We start from the raw sequence: 17,645 nt of genomic DNA, 5'->3' as shown, positions 1-17,645 counted from the left end.
AAAAAAATCAGTGGAGCCCTAACTGGTTTGACTCAGTGGATAGAGCGTCAGCCTGCAGATTGAAGGGCCCCAGGTTAAATTCCAGTCAAGGTCATGTGCCTTGGTTGTGGGCAGAGGCAGCTGATCAATGTTTCTCTCTGTCCCTCTCCCTTCCTTTCTGGAAAAAAATCAATAAACATTTATTTAAAATAAAAAATCAATGGGATTCCTATAGTGCCTAATCTTTGAAATCTTAACATTAGAAGAAAAATAATTGTTACACTATAAATAAATCTTACAGTAAGTTTTGCATAAGTTTTATTGTGGTATAATTAATATGTAATGAATTTCATATCATATCTAATAAAGAGGGAATATGATAGTTGACTGCCATGCCCTCAAAGATGGCTGCTCCCACAGCCAATAAGGGAGAAAATGCTAAATGACTGCCACACCCTCAAAGATGGCAGTGCCTAGTACCATTAGACCAGCTGGAGTGGCAGCAGGTGTGCGGCAAGGCTGGGCTGGCCTCCAGAGTTTCCCATTCTTCTTAGCCCCAGCTGCCCAGGGCTGGCCTGAGGTGCAGGCCAACCTCTGATGCAGGGCCACCTGAGGCTCAGGTGTAACTAGGGCCTGTCAAGGCTTGCGCTGCCAGCAGTGGCAGCAGCAGAGGTGTGATGGGGGTGACGCCTTCCCCTGGTCGCTGGTCACCTTCTGCCCCTGAGGGCTCCTGCACTGTGAGAGGGAGCAGGCGGGGCTGAGGGACACCCCCCCCTCCAGTGCACGAATTTTCATGCACCGGGCCTCTAGTTAATAATAAAATAAAAGGATACATTTTGTAATTTTGAAATCTATACACCCATAAAACTATCACAATAATCAATTTAATGAACTTTATCTCAGAGATAGAACTAAGATAGGACAGATATATAAAGATTCTATATTAGGAATGGCAACCATTGTCCACCAGCCAAATCTGGCTTACTGTGTATTTTGTAAATAAAGTTGTATTGGAATCCAGCCACACCTATTGGCTTGTAGTATCTTTTCTGTGGCTGATTTTACAATGCAATGACAGACCTGAGCATCACAGACCATATGGCCACAAGCCTGAAGATACTAGCTTGTCCTTTAAAAATTTTTCTGTCCTTTGATATATATGTTCACTCCAGAACTACATGGAAACCAGCTTGTTTTTAAATATGGGGGTTGGGGGGAGAGAAACAAAGAAAGAGAAAGAGAAGGATCAGACTGCGGAGTCCCACCTCAAGGGTGCATCCTGAATGGCAGGGATGGCTCTGTTTCCTGGGGGAGTGCAGGCAGCTAATGCTGCCTGGATGCTGTTACGGCCCTGGTAACTGTGACTGCGGTGAGGAGGAAAGAAGCCAGCCTGAGCCCTGCGTCCTAGGCTGTGGTGTCTTGAAGACTGAGCAGCAACAGCTCTGGTGTGTCCTGAAGGCCCGTTTACCACACCCCAGCCCAGACCCTCTGCCTGGCATCTCCCACGCCTAGGCACTCCTGACCACCTCCCATTTCCAGGAAGAACCAAACACTTAATTTGGGGTTTTCTTGACTAAAAAAAGAGAAGGATAATTGCCTTCCATAGGCGTCCTGACTGGTGATTGAATCTGCAATGTGCCCTGCCTGGGAATTAAACCCAGCATGGGATGCTGCTTCAACCAACTTAGCTACATCATTCAGGACCCAACTTGTTATCTTGAAGAGTATACATATTGTCAAAATGTATCTAACTATTCTGTCTAATGTTAGATTGTAAGGGTTTTTTTTTTCATCATTTGAAAAGAGTTTAAAATTTTAGTATCTTCAGTAGTTTTTTATTTTATATCAAAGTGGGTAAAAGTTATTTTGCCACTTTTTCAAATTTGAAAATGCAGTGTTTTGAGTCTATGGTAACACAGATCAAGAATTATAATTACTTTCTGCATTTGACTATACATTTTTAATATGTGATACTCAAAACATGTTTTTTGAGATCATGTTAAAATGAATATTCTGTTGACTGATTTCACAAATATAATTTCATGACAGGAATTATTTATCTATAATTGGGCTTTATTTTAAGTCATGTACATTTCTGAAATGGATTTTGAAATGTGCATATTATATTTTCTAATGGATTTTTCCTTTTAAAATTTTTTAATTTTAATTTTTTTTTAGAGAGAGAGAAAGGGGGGGAGAGAAACATTGATTTGTTGTTCCACTTATTTATGCATTCATCCGTTGATTATTGTATGTGTTTTAACCAGGATCAAACTTGCAACCTTAGTGTATTGGGACAATTTTCTAACCAACTGAGCTATCTGGCCAGGACTCTGATGAATTTCTCTGTAACAAAATGGTTTCTAAGGAGTAGTCAAATTCAATTTACAGAAAATTGCTTTAATTGCCCACTTCCTCTTAACAATTAGATATTTTTGAGTTTAACATTGTATTTGAGCTCTTGAACTTGTATAAATTTAATTTAGGCCATAAAATATTTAAGAAATGTGCTTCTATAACAGTACAACCAAGGAGAATGCCCCAAATTCTTTATTTGTTTATGTAGAATTATTTCACTTTTTTTCATTTTATAGATCACTGTTTTTTTCTTTGAGATACAAATTAATTTATATAAAACAGCAATAGATAATTAAGTTTACATTGATGTTATGTAATTGGCAACTATAATGTTTGTGTATCTTCCCTATATACTCAGCATCATAATGTGGAATGAGCTCTAAAAGATTAATTCAAGTTTTCTTTTGTTAAATCATAGTATTTTTTTGTTAAGATTATGCTGGATTATTTTCATGATCTTTGCCTCTTTAAAGCAGAAGTTAAGAAGAAATGTGAACTTGTTAGAGAAGCTTGTCATGCAAGAGACATTGTCGTGCTTAGTGGTCAACCTATATCCAGGAAATGAGGGATATTCTTTGATGCTCAGGGGGAAAAATGGATCAGGTAAGAACCTCGAGAGGGCAGCAGCCACAAAAGTCTCTCTGCCTGGCAGGATGGGCTGTCTTTTTTTTTTTTTTTTTTTAATATATTTTTATTTCAGAGAAGAAGGGAGAGGGAGAGAGAGAGAGAGAAAGATAGAAACATCAGTGAGAGAGAATCTTCGATGGGTTGCTTCCTGCATGTCCTTACTGGGGTTTGGTCCCACAACCCAGGCATGTACCCTGACCTGGAATTGAACTGTGACCTGGTTCATAGCCCAGTGCTCTACCCCTTAGCCATGCCAGCTGGGCAAATGTGCTGTCATTTAGAAGGATTTTCTTAACCTGGTAAATGGTCTGTCCTTCAGATAGTGAGGACATAAAAGAAGACTTTGATCCCAACTTTTCCTCTGTATTTCATTAGAATATTAGAATTTATCTCTAATGTGATTAATCTTCCTGAAATACGCATTTGAGAAGTGATTTTTTTTGTGGGATGGCGGGGGGGGGGGGGGGGGGGGGGTGTTAGAACTTCAGACTTTATTCTTGGTTCAGTGGAAGCCACTGGAAAGTTTTTGTTGTTTTTTTTCCTATTTTTTAATTTAATTTTTTAAAGTATTACATATGTCCCCTTTTTCCCCTGTTCCACCCCTCCTCGACCACTCCCACCCACCAGGGCAAACCCCCACTACCCCAGTGTCCTTGTCCATATGTTATGCTAATATGCATGCATGCAACTTCTTTAGTTGATCTCTTACTCTTTCCCTCCCCCTGCCTTCCCTCTGAGGTTGGAAGGTCTTGTTCTTTGTTTGAGGATTGTTTTGATTGAGACAGGTCATTGTAGTTAAATTGTAAAAGATGTAATTTAAAAATATCAAAATTCTTTCATTCAATTGCCATTAATATTTTAAGGTAGTATGAGGTGTTTTTCTTCTATATTTTGAATATACTGAGTCTGAAACTTTAAAAATTAAGCAGACTGACTGCCTTTTGAGTAATTTACATATGTTAACATTTTGTTTTTATTTTCATGTGAATATGAAAATAGTTTTAAAATATATATAATCTTAGATTTCATTAAAGAGTCATCACAAATTTTGATAAGGTGATAGTATGAGTTCTACAAGGAACTCACCTGGTTAAGTGTTGATAATTGTAAAATGTTATACCAAGAGAATTTTGTTCTGTAATGACCATTTTTCAGATTAGATACCAAATTATTGATTTCCAGATTTGATTAAGCAATCTTCAATGACTTATCAGTTATTAGACATTGGAATTTTGTCATATTCTAATTATTGTACTGCTGGTCATATTTGTATTTTGATTATTATGCTAGATGTTTTCCCATAAGATGTTAGGTGTTTTTTTCCTTTATCATTTAAAATTATTTTTTCTTTTAAAATATGTTTTTACTGATTTTAGAGAGAGACGAAGGGAGAAAGAGAGATAGAAACATCAATCAGTTGCTTCATGCTCACCCCCACTGGGGACGAAGCCAGCAACCTAATGGGGAATCCAACTAGTGACCTCTTAGTTTTGTTTTAATGCTTAACCTCTGAACCAAACTGGCCAAGCACCCTGATCTATTAGGTCTAGTAATAATTAATGTCGTTTTCTAATATTTTTTTTTAAAATCTAATTTATTTAAACAATACAACAAAATTTAATCAACAATATAGTTGCCGTTGTTTTCTACTACTTGTGCCCAATGCTCAGGAAGCATTTTAATCTCTCTGTTGTAAAATTCTTGTGATTTTGATGCAAAAAATTCAGTCAATGCATTTTTGAGGCATTCTTCATTATTAAATTTTTTTCCAAGAAGAAAGTTTTGCAAAGAACGAAACAAATGGTAATCGGAAGGGGCAATATCAGGAGAATATGCAGGTTGAGGGAGAACTTCCCATTCCAACTGGCGCAGTTTTTCAGCAGTGATTCTTGCAGTATGCGGTCGTGCGTTATCGTGGTGAAGAATTACGCCCTTCCGATTAATCAGCGCGGGTTCTTTTTCTCTTAAAGCTTGGGCTAACCTTTCCAATTGGGCACTATACACTGCACTTGTAATGGTTTGGGTAGATGGTAAAAGTTCATAATGAAGAATTCCTTTAAAATTCCACCAAACACACAATATCACTTTTTTCGCATGCAAGTCAGGTTTTGGCTTGGGCTGCGGAGCCTCATTTTTGTCCAACCATTGAGGCCGCCTTTTCAAATTAACATACAGCAGCCATTCTTCATCTCCGGTAACAATTTGCTCTAAAAACGGCAAACGGTTTTGACGAGAGAGGAGCGAACTGCAAATTGTGACTCTTTGATTACGGTTGTTGTCGGTCAACTCATGAGGAACCCATTTTCCAAACTTTTGGACTTTGCCAAGTGCACGCAATTGATTGGAAATTGTTTTTTGTGAACAATTTAAAGTTGTCGCAAGCTCTTGTTGGGTAATTTGAGGATTTTGCACCAAAAGAGCTTGAAGAGCTTCTTGATCAAAATTGGACACACGGCCTCGACCACTCTTGTCATCTAACGAAAAATTTCCCTCGCGAAATTTCTCAAACCAACGCTGGCATTTTCTGGCACTAACTGCATCTTGACCAAGAGCACTACAGATGTTTTTTGCAGCCTCACTTGCTTTTCTTCCTAACTGGAACTCGTAAAGCATGCAGTGCCGAATATGCTCTTCATCCGCCATCTTCTTAGCCCTAGTTTTGCAACAAAAACCAAACCAAACACAAACTTTTTCAAGCAAAACTTGTTAATTGCACTTCACATGTTCTGTAGATACCACGTGTTTGAAGATTATGTCAATACAAGTCAACGCCAAGCAAGATTTTAAACGAATGTTGAAAAACGACATTAATTATTACTAGACCCAATAAAACTCACCCAAGTCTTTTAGCAGTATATAAAGTGATTTTTTTTATAAGATATCAAAAAGAAGGCCTTAAGGAGAGCCTTTTTGCTTTATTCTCCTTGGGTTTTTTTTGGGGGGGAGGGGAAGAAACTCATTTAAATTATGCACCCAGCCTCAATCTTTTCAGAAACTTTTTTTTTTTTTTTTTAATTAAGATTCTGAGACCATTCGACTGCCTTATGAAGAAGGGGAATTGCTTGAATACTTGGATGCAGAAGAATTGCCTCCTATCTTGGTTGATCTCCTAGAAAAATCTCAGGTGCAATTTTCTTCTTTTAAACATGTCCTTAGATTTGTCAACTATCCTATCTAACAAAAAAGTAATATGCAAATTAACCACCACCACTCCACTACACCATGCCCATCATCCAATCAGGAACGAGTATGCAGATTAACCCAATCAAGATGGCTATGGCTACAGAGAGCAGGAGGGAGGCTTGAGTTTCCCTGACAATGGAGGAAGCCAGGCTTTCCTCCTGTCCTTGCTGGCATAGGCCTCCACTCAAGGATACAAAGTTTCAATGATAGAAGATACATAAACCTAAACAGAAATGGCGACAGCCATAGAACTGGAAAGAGCAGAAGGCTAGAGTTGCCCCTGGTGATAGAGAAAGCCAAGCTTTCTGCCCACCCTGGCCGGCCAAGGCCTCTGTATAAGGCTACAAAGTTTCAATTATAGAAGATACATAAGTCCCAATAGAAATGGCTGCCACCACTGAGCAAGCTGAAGGCTTGGCTCCCCTCCATGCTACAAAGTTTCAATTGTAGAAGATAAATAAGCCCCAGATACTAGGGCCTCCACTTGGGTTGCCAAGGGCCCTGACCAGCCTGCAAATGACCACAGGCCCCTCGCCCAGGGCACCTCATGCCTCAAGGGAATCCCGGGACACCCTTCAGGGCAAACCAGCCTGCCCCAACCCATGCAGCAGGCCTCTATCCTAGCTAATAAAAGTAATATGCAGATTGACCATCACTCCAACGCACAAGATGGCTGCCCCCATGTGGCCAAGGATCCTGCTCCCATGTGGACAAAGCTGGCTACCACAAGATGGCCAACAGGGGAGGGCAGTTGTGAGGGAATAGGCCTGCAAGGGAGGGCAGTTGTGGGTGATCTGGCCAGCAGTGGAGGGCAATTAGGGTGACCAAGCCTGCAGGGCACGGCAGTTGGGGGCAAACAGGCTGGCAGGGGAGAAGTTAGGCATCAATCAGGCTGGCAGGGGAGTGGTTAGGGGCAATCAGGAAGGCAGGCAGGTGAGCAGTTGGGAGCCAGCAGTCCTGGATTGTGAGAAGGATGCCTGACTGCCCATGGGATGTGGCCTAAACGGGAATTTGGACATCCCTTGAGGGGTCCCAGATTTGAGAGGGTGCAGGCTGGGCTAAGGGACACCCCACCTCCCCTACCCTCACCCCCCCGCACGAATTTTGTGCACCAGGCCTCTAGTATTGTTTTATGATAAAGGATATTTATCTATATTCTCAACAGTAGTTAGAACATGAAATGAAACATTATTGGAAACAATATGAAAATTGATTTATTGTGGGATATATATATCCTTTAGGCTAACTGAAATATGTACATTTAGTTGATTCTTTTATAATTGCTATGAAAATTAGCTCTTCCATGGGAAATCTCCCTTTTACTTCAATCAATAAATTATGGAAGAAACCACTATTCCCTTGGTTTCACCCCAGCCATACTCTGTTCTGTACTGAGGAAAAGGAAGCCTTAAGATGAGTGCTAGGCGATGTTTTCTTCCTAGCACTAGTTTACCAGTATCCCCTCATCTCTGTCCACACTTTCTGTCTGCCTTCCTGTTAAAATGGATGAAGTAAACTGTTCCTAAGGCATCTTCTCCATTTTTTTTTCCCCCCTGGATACACCTCCTTTTCAGTGACTTGCTACTATGATCTTTCTCCTCTTCTATCATCTATTTCCCTCTCTCTTTTAGTTAAAAATTACAGGCATATTAGTGCTATCTCTTAACTTAAAAAATCCTTTTCTATTTGCGTCTGAATTGGTTTCTTTGCAAAACAGTGCAGATGACTACTTCCTTCTTGAGATAGCTTTCTTTTGGCTTCTGAGACATCACATTTGTGGTTTTCCTCTTTTCTCTGCAATGCTTCAGTCGTCTTTGCTGTTAACTCTTCCACACATAAATATGTTTGATTTTGGGTTCAGTCCTAGGCACTGTGTTTAGTAACACTTTCTCCCTAGTTGATCTCAACCAGCTTTATGAGTTTTAAAATGACATTTAATTTCTTGCTTATATCTCTCACAGTTACCATTCCAAACACATATTTGCTAGCATATGTAATAACTCTTTAACTTAACATGAAAAAACATAACTTTTTATTTTACCTCCCAAACCAGTTCTATTGCAAGTATTTTGAATCTTTAAAGAGTTACCCTATTCACTTTTACACCCAGTTCATGTGCAAATGTCAACTGTATCTTGAAAGTATATGGTCATGACCTGTTATATTCACTTTGCTAATCTTCCTGCTTTCATTTTAGAACCTGAGAAATAAATTTTCCAGAGATTAAGCTTATAAAACAAAAATAAAAAGAGGTCCCTGCTTGAAGTTCTGTAGTGTCCTCTCAGTGCACAAAACCTCTGATCTCATTTCTACTCAGTACACTCCAGCCATGTATGCCTTCTTTCCAAACTAAAACACTTAAGCTTATTGATTTGCTATTCTTTATGTTTGGAGTGATCTATTCCACATATTGGCATTGTTGCGATTTAGATCTCAACTGAAACATCACTTCTTCAGAGAGGTGTTTATCTCAGTAAACAATCTAAATTAGCCCCTTCCTATTTTATTTCCTTTGTAGCATTCATCACTGTGTAAAATAACTTTTTAAATTTTTTACATGTTTATTACCTGTCTTCCCACACTGAGAAACAAGTGTTGTCTCACAACTGTATCTGTGAAGTCTTGAGGGTAGTGCCCGACACATAGTTCACATTGTAGTATCTCAAATACTTGTTAAAAAGCATGACGACAGATAGCATGGAGGTCACATTACACACTTAAAATTTTGAATGGGAGAAAAAAAAATACTGTGAGTAATTGACAAGTGATAATTATGAAGATTTAAGCCATAAAGGATCTTTGGATTTAGAAAAAAGGACTAGGAAACTATTTTTAACAGAAGATTATTTTAACTTATAGTTAGCTGTCTTCCTTTTATTAATAAAGACTGTCTGCTGGAAATTTTAGCAAATAATAGCCATTTTATCTATAAGCTGAAACTCATAACAGGGCTGATGGACAATTAATAACTGACCAAATTAGCAAAGTATAACTGAGCCAATTAACAGCAATTTCCATGAACTGTAATCTCTCTCTATATAAAATAGAAATATGCTAATTAACCAGGAAGCTGTAACGGGGCAACTGGAAGGAGGAGGTTGCAGCATTGGGGCCGGGGTGGCAAGGCCTCTCTGCACCTGTACTTGGGGAGGGCCTAATCAGCAGCGGCCACGGCTGTTTCAAGGACTGGAGGGAGGCAGGGCTGGACCTGCAACTTGAGGGTGGGTGGCGCTTGGGATTTCGAATCGCACGCTAGGCTTCTAGTATAAAATATAAATACCAAAGTTAGTCTATAGCTAGAAATGATTTAAATTGTTTCTTGGGTCAAAGTAATGAACAGGAATTAGTTCCCTTTAAAGGGTTTATATATATAGTGGTAAATCCTCTAAGAAAAGCTGGTTATGGGTATGTGAAGGACCAAATATATTGCATGAGAATGTAAAGAATCCAAAACATTCAGTATAAACTCACTTATTTAAGCTTTGAAAAAGGACATTTACTCAAGTATTTTCACTTAAAACAGGTTAATATTTTTCATTGTGGATGTGTCATAGCAGAAATACGTGACTATAGGCAATCCAGTAATATGAAATCTCCAGGTTACCAGAGTAAGCACATTCTCTTACGTCCAACAATGCAGGTAAGGCATGTTTAAGAAGTACTATTTAGAATTTATTTGAAATTTATTTATTAAATGTCTTCATATGTTTGTATGCCTATACATTAATGTGACTTTAAATTTTTGGTTTGTTCTAGACTTTAATCTGTGATGTACATTCAATAACAAGTGATAACCATAAATGGACCCAGGTTAGTTGCCTCTATTTAATCCCATACAGGCAAAATAGAGGATAAAACAGCAGTTATCATTATGTTGAGCGAAGAATACTTTCTGCTCATAATTTTATTCATGTGTTAAATTTGGGATTTGTTTATAAGCTTTAGAAGTTAAGGGTCTTTGTATGTGTAGTAATTCCTCAAGGAACTAAAACAATTTAATCCCATTTGCTTTAGGACATGGTGAAATAAGGTCAGGTTGACTTCATCTGCCTAATGTAAAACTTAGTTTTTTAAATCCGTCTCAAAGAAAAGAAAGATGTTTTGGCAAAACGGTTTTGGCTCAGTGGATAGAGTGTCGACCTGTGGACTGAAGATTCCCAGGTTCGATTCTGGTCAAGGGCATGTTCCTAGGTTGTGGGCACATCCCCAGTGTGGGTTGTGCAGGAGGCAGCTGATTGATGTTTCTCACTCTCTATCCCTCTCCCTTCCTCTCTGTAAAAAATCAATAAAATATATTTAAAAAGGAAAAAAAAAGAAAAGAAGGATGTTTTGTTTGTACAATGGTTACAAATAGATACTGATTTTCTATCATCTAGGATTCTAAAACAGGCTTAGTCTGTCTTTACTATTCATATGGGATACTCTTGCTCCTGAGAATAGCCAGTACCCTTCCAGTACTGGCTCAATATATCTGAAAGGCCCACTCCCAGGAATGTTCACTTATTTCTCTGCTACTATAGAGAGAAATAGTTACTAAACCAAAGAAAATATCAATAATTAGAATTATTTAATCTATGAAAATCCTAATCCTAATATATAATAACCCTGAGCCCAGCACATCTACAACAACTGGGAGGCTTGACCAATTGGAAGTCAGTCCTTCAGTCAGCTGGGCTGCTGTAGCGACCCAGCACTGACTGCTATGGCTCCAGGCATGGTGACCCAACTGAGGAGGCTGCGAATCAGGCACAGCGAGAAGCAGGGTCTGATCTGTAGCCTCTTTGGCAGCTGTTGATCAGCACTTGACTCTCTCCGGGCCTGGTCAGAAGCCGCGCCTCCATTTCTTTCCAGGCCTCCACTGGGGCTGCTGATCAGCCCCACGTTTCTGATTGGGTCCCGTTGATAGGTCCAGAGACGCTGACTGGCATAGAAACCGACCAATCAGAACCAAATTGACTGGCAAAGGAGGGCATTTGGGGGCGAGATCAGGCCAGTAGTGGAGTACAATTGCGGGTGAGATCAGGCCAGTGGAGGGTCGTTGGGGGCAAGATCAGGCTGGCAGGGGAGGGCATTTGGGGGCAAGATCAGTCAGCAGGGGAGCAGTGGGGGTGAGATTAGGCTGGCTGGGGAGGGCAGTTGGGCCCGATCGGACTAGCAAGGGAGCAGTTAGGTGTTAATCAGGCTGGTAGAGGAACGGTTAGAGGGTGGTCAGGCTGGCAAGCAGAAGTGGTTAGGGGAATTCAGGTAGGCAGGCAGGCAGGCAAGTGATTAGAAGCCAGCAGTTCCAGACTGTGAGAGGGATTCCAGATTGGAGAAGGGTGCAGGCTGGACTGAGGGACACCCTCCCCCCCCCCCCCATGCATGAATTTTGTGCACTGGGCCTCTAGTATTATAAAGTAAGATTCAATGTATCAATAACTATCAAGCGTTATGTTTTACTTTGGGGCTATAATCTTTTTGTTTAAAACAAAACCTTAACAACTATTAAAAGAATATTCAAAAACAAACTCATTGGTCACCATTGGAGGTTGTAAGGGCATTAGTTTCTTACTCTGAAAATTGATAAATAAATTTATAAATAAATACTATAGTATGTATTCTGCTTTTCTGTATGAATTTTACATTAGATAGCCCAATAATAACTAAAGGTAATTCTTCTTTAGGACCATTTCAGCTAATATCTACAAAAGAAATGATAGACTTGAAAATATCACTTGGCTATCTTAATGAAGTAAGGAATTTAGACAGCTGAAATTTTCAGATTTGAAAAATCATTAAATTATAGGTTCATAGGAATTTTTCTAATGGAGAGATCTGACTAAACTCACTGGTCTAAAAGTGGAATATCATTGTGTACGTCCTGGTATGATGTCTGAAAGGTACACAATAATACCAATGAACTCTTGTCTAAAAATATAGAACCTGAATTAAGTCTCTCCTCTACATCTAACTGTTATAGAGAATTCAGGAAATAAAAGAAACAAATGGCAAGATGAAGCAACCAGCCAGATTCAGTTAAAAATGATATCATTTGGAAGGAAGTGGTCAAATCCAACAAATCAGCTGTGTTAGAAAAGAAAAAAATGTTATTATTACAGAATAAAAGAAAGGTTTTTAAGAGAGAAAAACTAAAATATAATGTAGTTCTTATTTGAGTTCAAATTCAAACAAACCAAATGAAAATACATTTTTAAGATAATGGGAAATTTGTAGACTGGATATTAGAAATCCTTATCAATTACAGTGCATGCTGAAGTGTTATCAGGTGAAATAATAGTGTCAGAGATGTATTTTAAGTTATTCCAGCAAAACAAACAAAAACAACAAAATTTAGAGGGGCAAGTAGTTAAGTGAAATTGGGTGTTGATACATCCTGTATATTCTTTGGAATTAAGTACTTAGGGTCTACATAGTATTAGTGTAGTCATCTATACATAGGAAAGCCAAGTGACTGGACTGGTGGAATGACCAGAACAACCAGTCACTATGACATATACTGTGGCAGCCAATCGGCCCCCCCCAACCTATCTTGGCCCCTTCTCCCAGCCAGCCCCGCCCCTGGTCGGCTGCCCCCACCCCAATTGGTGGCAGAGCTGGCTGGCCAACCACCCATGGCCCCTCACCCTGGCCAGCCCAGCCTCAATCTGCCCCCATTGGGGCGAACTGGCCAGATCGCACCCATGAATTTGTGCACAAGGCCTCTAGTTTTTATTATAATGAAATGGAAGTTGAGTATATAATTGGGACTATTATTTCCTAGTTATTAAAAATGCTCTGGTCCATCTTGATCATCCTATATGCTCCTTAGAAGAGGATTTTAACTGTTTTGTTCACTACTTTATCCCTCCACTCCTAGAAGAATGCCTAACACATAGTAGGTGTTAAGTAAATATTTGCTAGATTAAGGAAAAGAATCCTTACAATTTGACCACTTTGTACACTATACTGATTACTGAATTTCCATTAATAGTTTCATTATGCTGACAAGCTTCTGAAGTTTATCCGCTGAATTAGAACTTGAAATAATATATTTTCTGTAATCCTTAGCAGAGTTCAGAGGAATATTTCTAGGTTAAGTGATATATTTGATTTGAAAATCTTACTGTGTCGTACTGACATGTGCTCTTACTCATTTCAGGAAGACAAACTTTTGCTTGAGAGCCAACTGATCCTAGCTACAACTGAACCACTGTGTCTAGATCCTTCTATAGCTGTAACATGTACTGCAAATAGATTGCTCTATAACAAGCAAAAGATGAACACACACCCAATGAAACGGTAATTACCTATGTGGAAAGGTAAACCAAAAGATGCTCCTAAACAAGTAGCTCTAAATTTCGCTATTTCTGGTACCTTTTCCCTCTCAAAGTACGGAAATGTTGTATATTTGTTTTTTTAAGTAGGATTTTTAATTGCTTTGTATTACTTTGTGTATTATAGGTTTTTTCATACTTTTGTTTTTGTATTGAACTTATGCATTCTTTGTATTTTTTTCAAATATACTTTTATTGATTATATTTATTTCAGAGAGGAAGGGAGAGGGGGAGAAAGATAGAAACATCAATGACGAGAGAGAATTATTGATCTGCTGCTTCCTGCACTCCTCCCACTGGGGATTGAGCCTGCAACCCAGGCAATGTGCCCTGACTGGGAAAAAAACCACAACCTCATGGTTGATATATTGACATTCAGTCACTGAACCATGCTGGTGAGGCTGTAAGTTTAGAGTCTATTCACAAAAAAGATAAGGACATTTATGAGCAAAAAGAATACTTTTTTATTACTTTGTAATATCTAGTAACCAGATTAATTTTGTTAATATTACTTTTAAAGAAACAGTAAAACATTTATTTTGAGATATAGAAAAATATCACAGTTTTAGAAGTCAGTTTATAACTAAATGCCTTTTTATAACACAATTTATCTTTAAATGTTAATTTGGACTGCAGTTACAGTTGTCTCATTAAGTTTACATAATTGTTTTTTTTAAATTAATTTCTTTATTGATTAAGGTTTCACATATTTGTCCTCAACTCCCCATTCCACTCCCCCCCCCTCTTGCCCCCACCACCCTATTGTCCTTGACCACTGGTTAGGCTCATATGTTTACATAATTGTTTGAGTTGCCCATTTTGGATCTTCACCAAGTTTGAAGGAGCTTAAAACACCTATGTATTTTCTAAATATTTGGCTTAATATTAAAATAAGATGCTGAGGAAATGGTATATCGTTGGAAACAATGAAATAAAGCTATATTGGATCTTACAGAAGTCCTAAAGAGTCTCATATTCTTGCCCACATCTCGTCATGCCTAATGCCATTACCTTAGTTCAGGCCACCATAATCATCATAGCTTCTGTAATAAATTTCTTCCTGATTGATATTCCTGCTTTCACCTCTGATCCCTTCTGATCTATTCGTATGTAAGCAAGCCAGAGTAATCTTAAAACATTAAGTCAGATCATACCACCTCTTGCCTAAATTTTCCTAAAACCATTCCATCACTCATACTAAATCTAAACCTTATCATTGACCTGTAAGGCTTTCTTCTTTGATCTCACTCCTCTGTGGACCCTGATGCACCTATCTTTTCTGTTTTTAAAACAAAATAAGTTTGTTTCTATCCAGCACCTTTTAAAATTTTTCTTTCTTCTTCAAATACTAATTTCCCAATTTTGTATAGCTGGTTCCTTCTTGTCATTCATGTCTCCTGTCACATTTCATTTCTTCAGGGTTTTTTTCCTTCTCTAATATTGCCTTTCCTGTCAATTTATGGAGTATCCACTGGTTTTCTGCTACTATTTATTTCTGTCTGAAATGATTTTACCTGTTTATACCTGAATGTCTATCTTCCACCCTGGACTATCAGCTCCCTTGTTGCAGAAATTATGTCTTGTTCATTTTTATTTCACTTGTGCCTAGGGACCATGCTTGACAAGTGGTGGTATTCTACAGATACTTGTGATTTAATTGCTTATTTAATGCCCATATTTATTCCGAATTTCTTTTATTAGCTTACTTTATTTCAAATATCTTAATACTTCAGGTGTTTCAAGCGGTATTCCAGGTCCTCTCTGAATCGACAACAGGATCTGTCACATTGTCTACCTCCACCTCAGCTAAAATTACTTGATTTCTTACAAAAAAGAAAGGAAAGAAAAGTAGGTCAGCATTATGACCTCAAAATTTCTAAAGCAGGAAATGTAAGTTATACTTTTAAAATGAAGCTTATTGTTATGCCAAATGTCTTGCCTTATTTTGAATTTTCAGAATATTTATACTGTTCTTAACTTTTCAGTGTGTGGATATGTGGAAACGGAGTCCCTGTAATTTGACTGTACCTTCTGAAGTGGATGTAAGTTCGTGAATTTCACTTATATTCATATAAGGTTCCTAAGTTTAACTAAGAGTAGCTTATACTTTGGGCAAACAAAGAATCTTACTTTTTTTTTTTCTTTCAAATTTTTTTTTGTTTGTTTAAAGTATTACATATAGCAGTACATATATCTCCTTTTTTTCACCCATTGACCTTCTACTATCTTCCTCTCACCCCTATCGCATGCCCTGATCCCATCCCCCCAGTGTCTTGTGTCAATTGGTTCTGCTTATATGCATACATACATGTCCTCTGGTTGATCTCTATCCTCTCTTCCCCAGTACTCCCCAGCCTTCCCACTGTAATTTGACAGGTTGTTCAATGCTTTACTTCCTCGGTATCTATCTTTTTGTTCATCAGTTTATAATGTTCCTTATTATCCATAAATGAGTGTGATCATGTGGTGTTTTTCTTTCATTGCTTGGCTTATTTCACTTAACATAATGCTCTCCAGGTCCATCCATGCTGCTGCAAATGGTAAGAATTCCTTTTTTACCACAGTGTAGTACTCCATTGTGTAGATGTACCATAGTTTTCTGATTCAGTCATCTGCTGATGAGCACCTAGGCTGATTCCAAATCTTAGCTATGGTGAAGTGTGCTGCTATAAACATAGGAGTGCATATATCCTTTTTGATTGATATTTCTAGTTTCTTGGAATATATTCCTAGAAGTGGGATTACTAGGTCAAATGGGAGTTCCATTTTTAGTTTTTTGGGGAAACTCCATACTGTTCTCCACAGTTGCTGCACCAGTCTGCATATCCCACCAGCTGTGCACAAGGGTTCCTTTTTCTCCGCATCCTTGCCAGCACTTGTTAGTTGATGTGTTGTTGATTGCCGTTCTGACAGGTGTGAGATGGTACCACATTGTCGTTTTGATTTGCATATCTCCAATAATTAGTGACTTTGAGCATGTTTTTATATGTCCCTTGGTCTTCCTTCTGTCTTCTTTTGAAAAGATCCTATTTAGGTCCGTTGCCCATTTTTTTATTGGATCATTTATCTTTCTTTTATTAAGTTGTATAAATTGTAGAGGTTAGACATTAAACCTTTATCAGTGATAACATTTGCAAATATGTTATCCCATAAAGTGGACTTTCTTATTTTGTTGATGGTGTCTTTTGCTGTGAAAAAGCTTTTTATTTTGATGTAGTCCCATTTGCTTATTTTCTCTTTGGCTTCCATTGTTCTAGAAGTGGTATCGGTGAAGAAATTGCTTTGGCATATGTCTGAGATTTCTCTGCTTGTGAATTCCTCTAGTATTTTTATAGAGGAATCCACAAGTATTTTTATGATTTCCCGTCATGTTAGAGTTCTTTATCCATTTTGAGTTTATTTTTGTGTATGGTGTAAGTTGGTGATCTAGTTTCATTTTTTTGCATGTATCTGTCCAATTTTTCCAACACCATTTATTGAAGAAACTGTCTTGACTCCATTGTATGTTCATACCTCCTTTGTCAAATATTAATTGACCATAGTGGTTTAGATCAATATCTGGGTTCTCTATTCTATTCCATTGGTCTGTCTGTTCTTGTGCCAGTACAAGGCTGTTTTGAGAACAGTAGTCTTGTAATATAGCTTGAAACCTGGTATTGAGATCCCACATACTTTGTTTTTCATCTCAGGATTTCTTTGGCTATTTGGGGTCTTTTGTTTTATTTCAGATGAATTTTTGGACTGTTCATCCTGGGTCTGTGAAATATGTCATTGGTATTTTAATGGGGAGTGCACTGAATCTATGGATTGCTTTGGGTAGTATGGACATTTTAATGATGTTGATTCTACCAATCCATGTACATGGTATATTCTTCCATCTGTTTACATCTTCTTACCGTATTTTCCGGCGTATAAGATGACACCCTAATTTTACAGTTAAAACATAGGTTTAGGCCTATATTCGCTGTATAAGACTACCCCCCACTTCCGAGGAAACACCAGTTCTTTTTTTAATTAAATTTTTAATGAATGACATTTTTCGAACATACCGTAATATACCGTACATTGATATGATAAATGGAAGGTCTCTTCACAAATGGCAATGCCATGAACTTGACCGAGAAACAAGAAATCCAAAAGAGAACATTAACAATGATGGCATCATCTGGAAAGAAAATTACATGA

The 17,645-nt window shown here is 38.2% G+C and overlaps 1 protein-coding gene across 27 annotated transcripts in view; it reads left to right on the top strand.

The window, feature by feature from the left end:
• Nucleotides 1-17,645, top strand: part of SUPT20H (SPT20 homolog, SAGA complex component) — a 55,716-nt gene that overhangs the window by 8,929 nt on the left and 29,142 nt on the right. For 20 of the 27 annotated variants that reach the window (XR_004990897.2, XR_004990896.2, XR_004990900.2 and 17 more), the window contains exons 6-12: nucleotides 2,811-2,940; nucleotides 5,985-6,088; nucleotides 9,671-9,787; nucleotides 9,904-9,957; nucleotides 13,286-13,425; nucleotides 15,194-15,350; nucleotides 15,446-15,502. Coding sequence is in view for 22 of the 27 variants with exons in the window: in XM_036454965.2 (XP_036310858.1) it covers nucleotides 2,811-2,940; nucleotides 5,985-6,088; nucleotides 9,671-9,787; nucleotides 9,904-9,957; nucleotides 13,286-13,425; nucleotides 15,194-15,350; nucleotides 15,446-15,502 (759 nt within the window). In the remaining 5 variants the exon portion in view is untranslated. The remainder of the gene's footprint in view (nucleotides 1-2,810; nucleotides 2,941-5,984; nucleotides 6,089-9,670; nucleotides 9,788-9,903; nucleotides 9,958-13,285; nucleotides 13,426-15,193; nucleotides 15,351-15,445; nucleotides 15,503-17,645) is intronic. The other 7 variants (XM_045588581.1, XM_045588580.1, XM_036454961.2 and 4 more) reach the window with 2 other exon arrangements.

This window comes from Pipistrellus kuhlii, unplaced genomic scaffold, assembly GCF_014108245.1.
Source record: "Pipistrellus kuhlii isolate mPipKuh1 unplaced genomic scaffold, mPipKuh1.p scaffold_m20_p_3, whole genome shotgun sequence".
In the NCBI taxonomy this organism is placed as follows: Eukaryota; Metazoa; Chordata; class Mammalia; order Chiroptera; family Vespertilionidae; genus Pipistrellus; species Pipistrellus kuhlii.
This window is presented reverse-complemented; position numbering and strand designations above follow the sequence as displayed.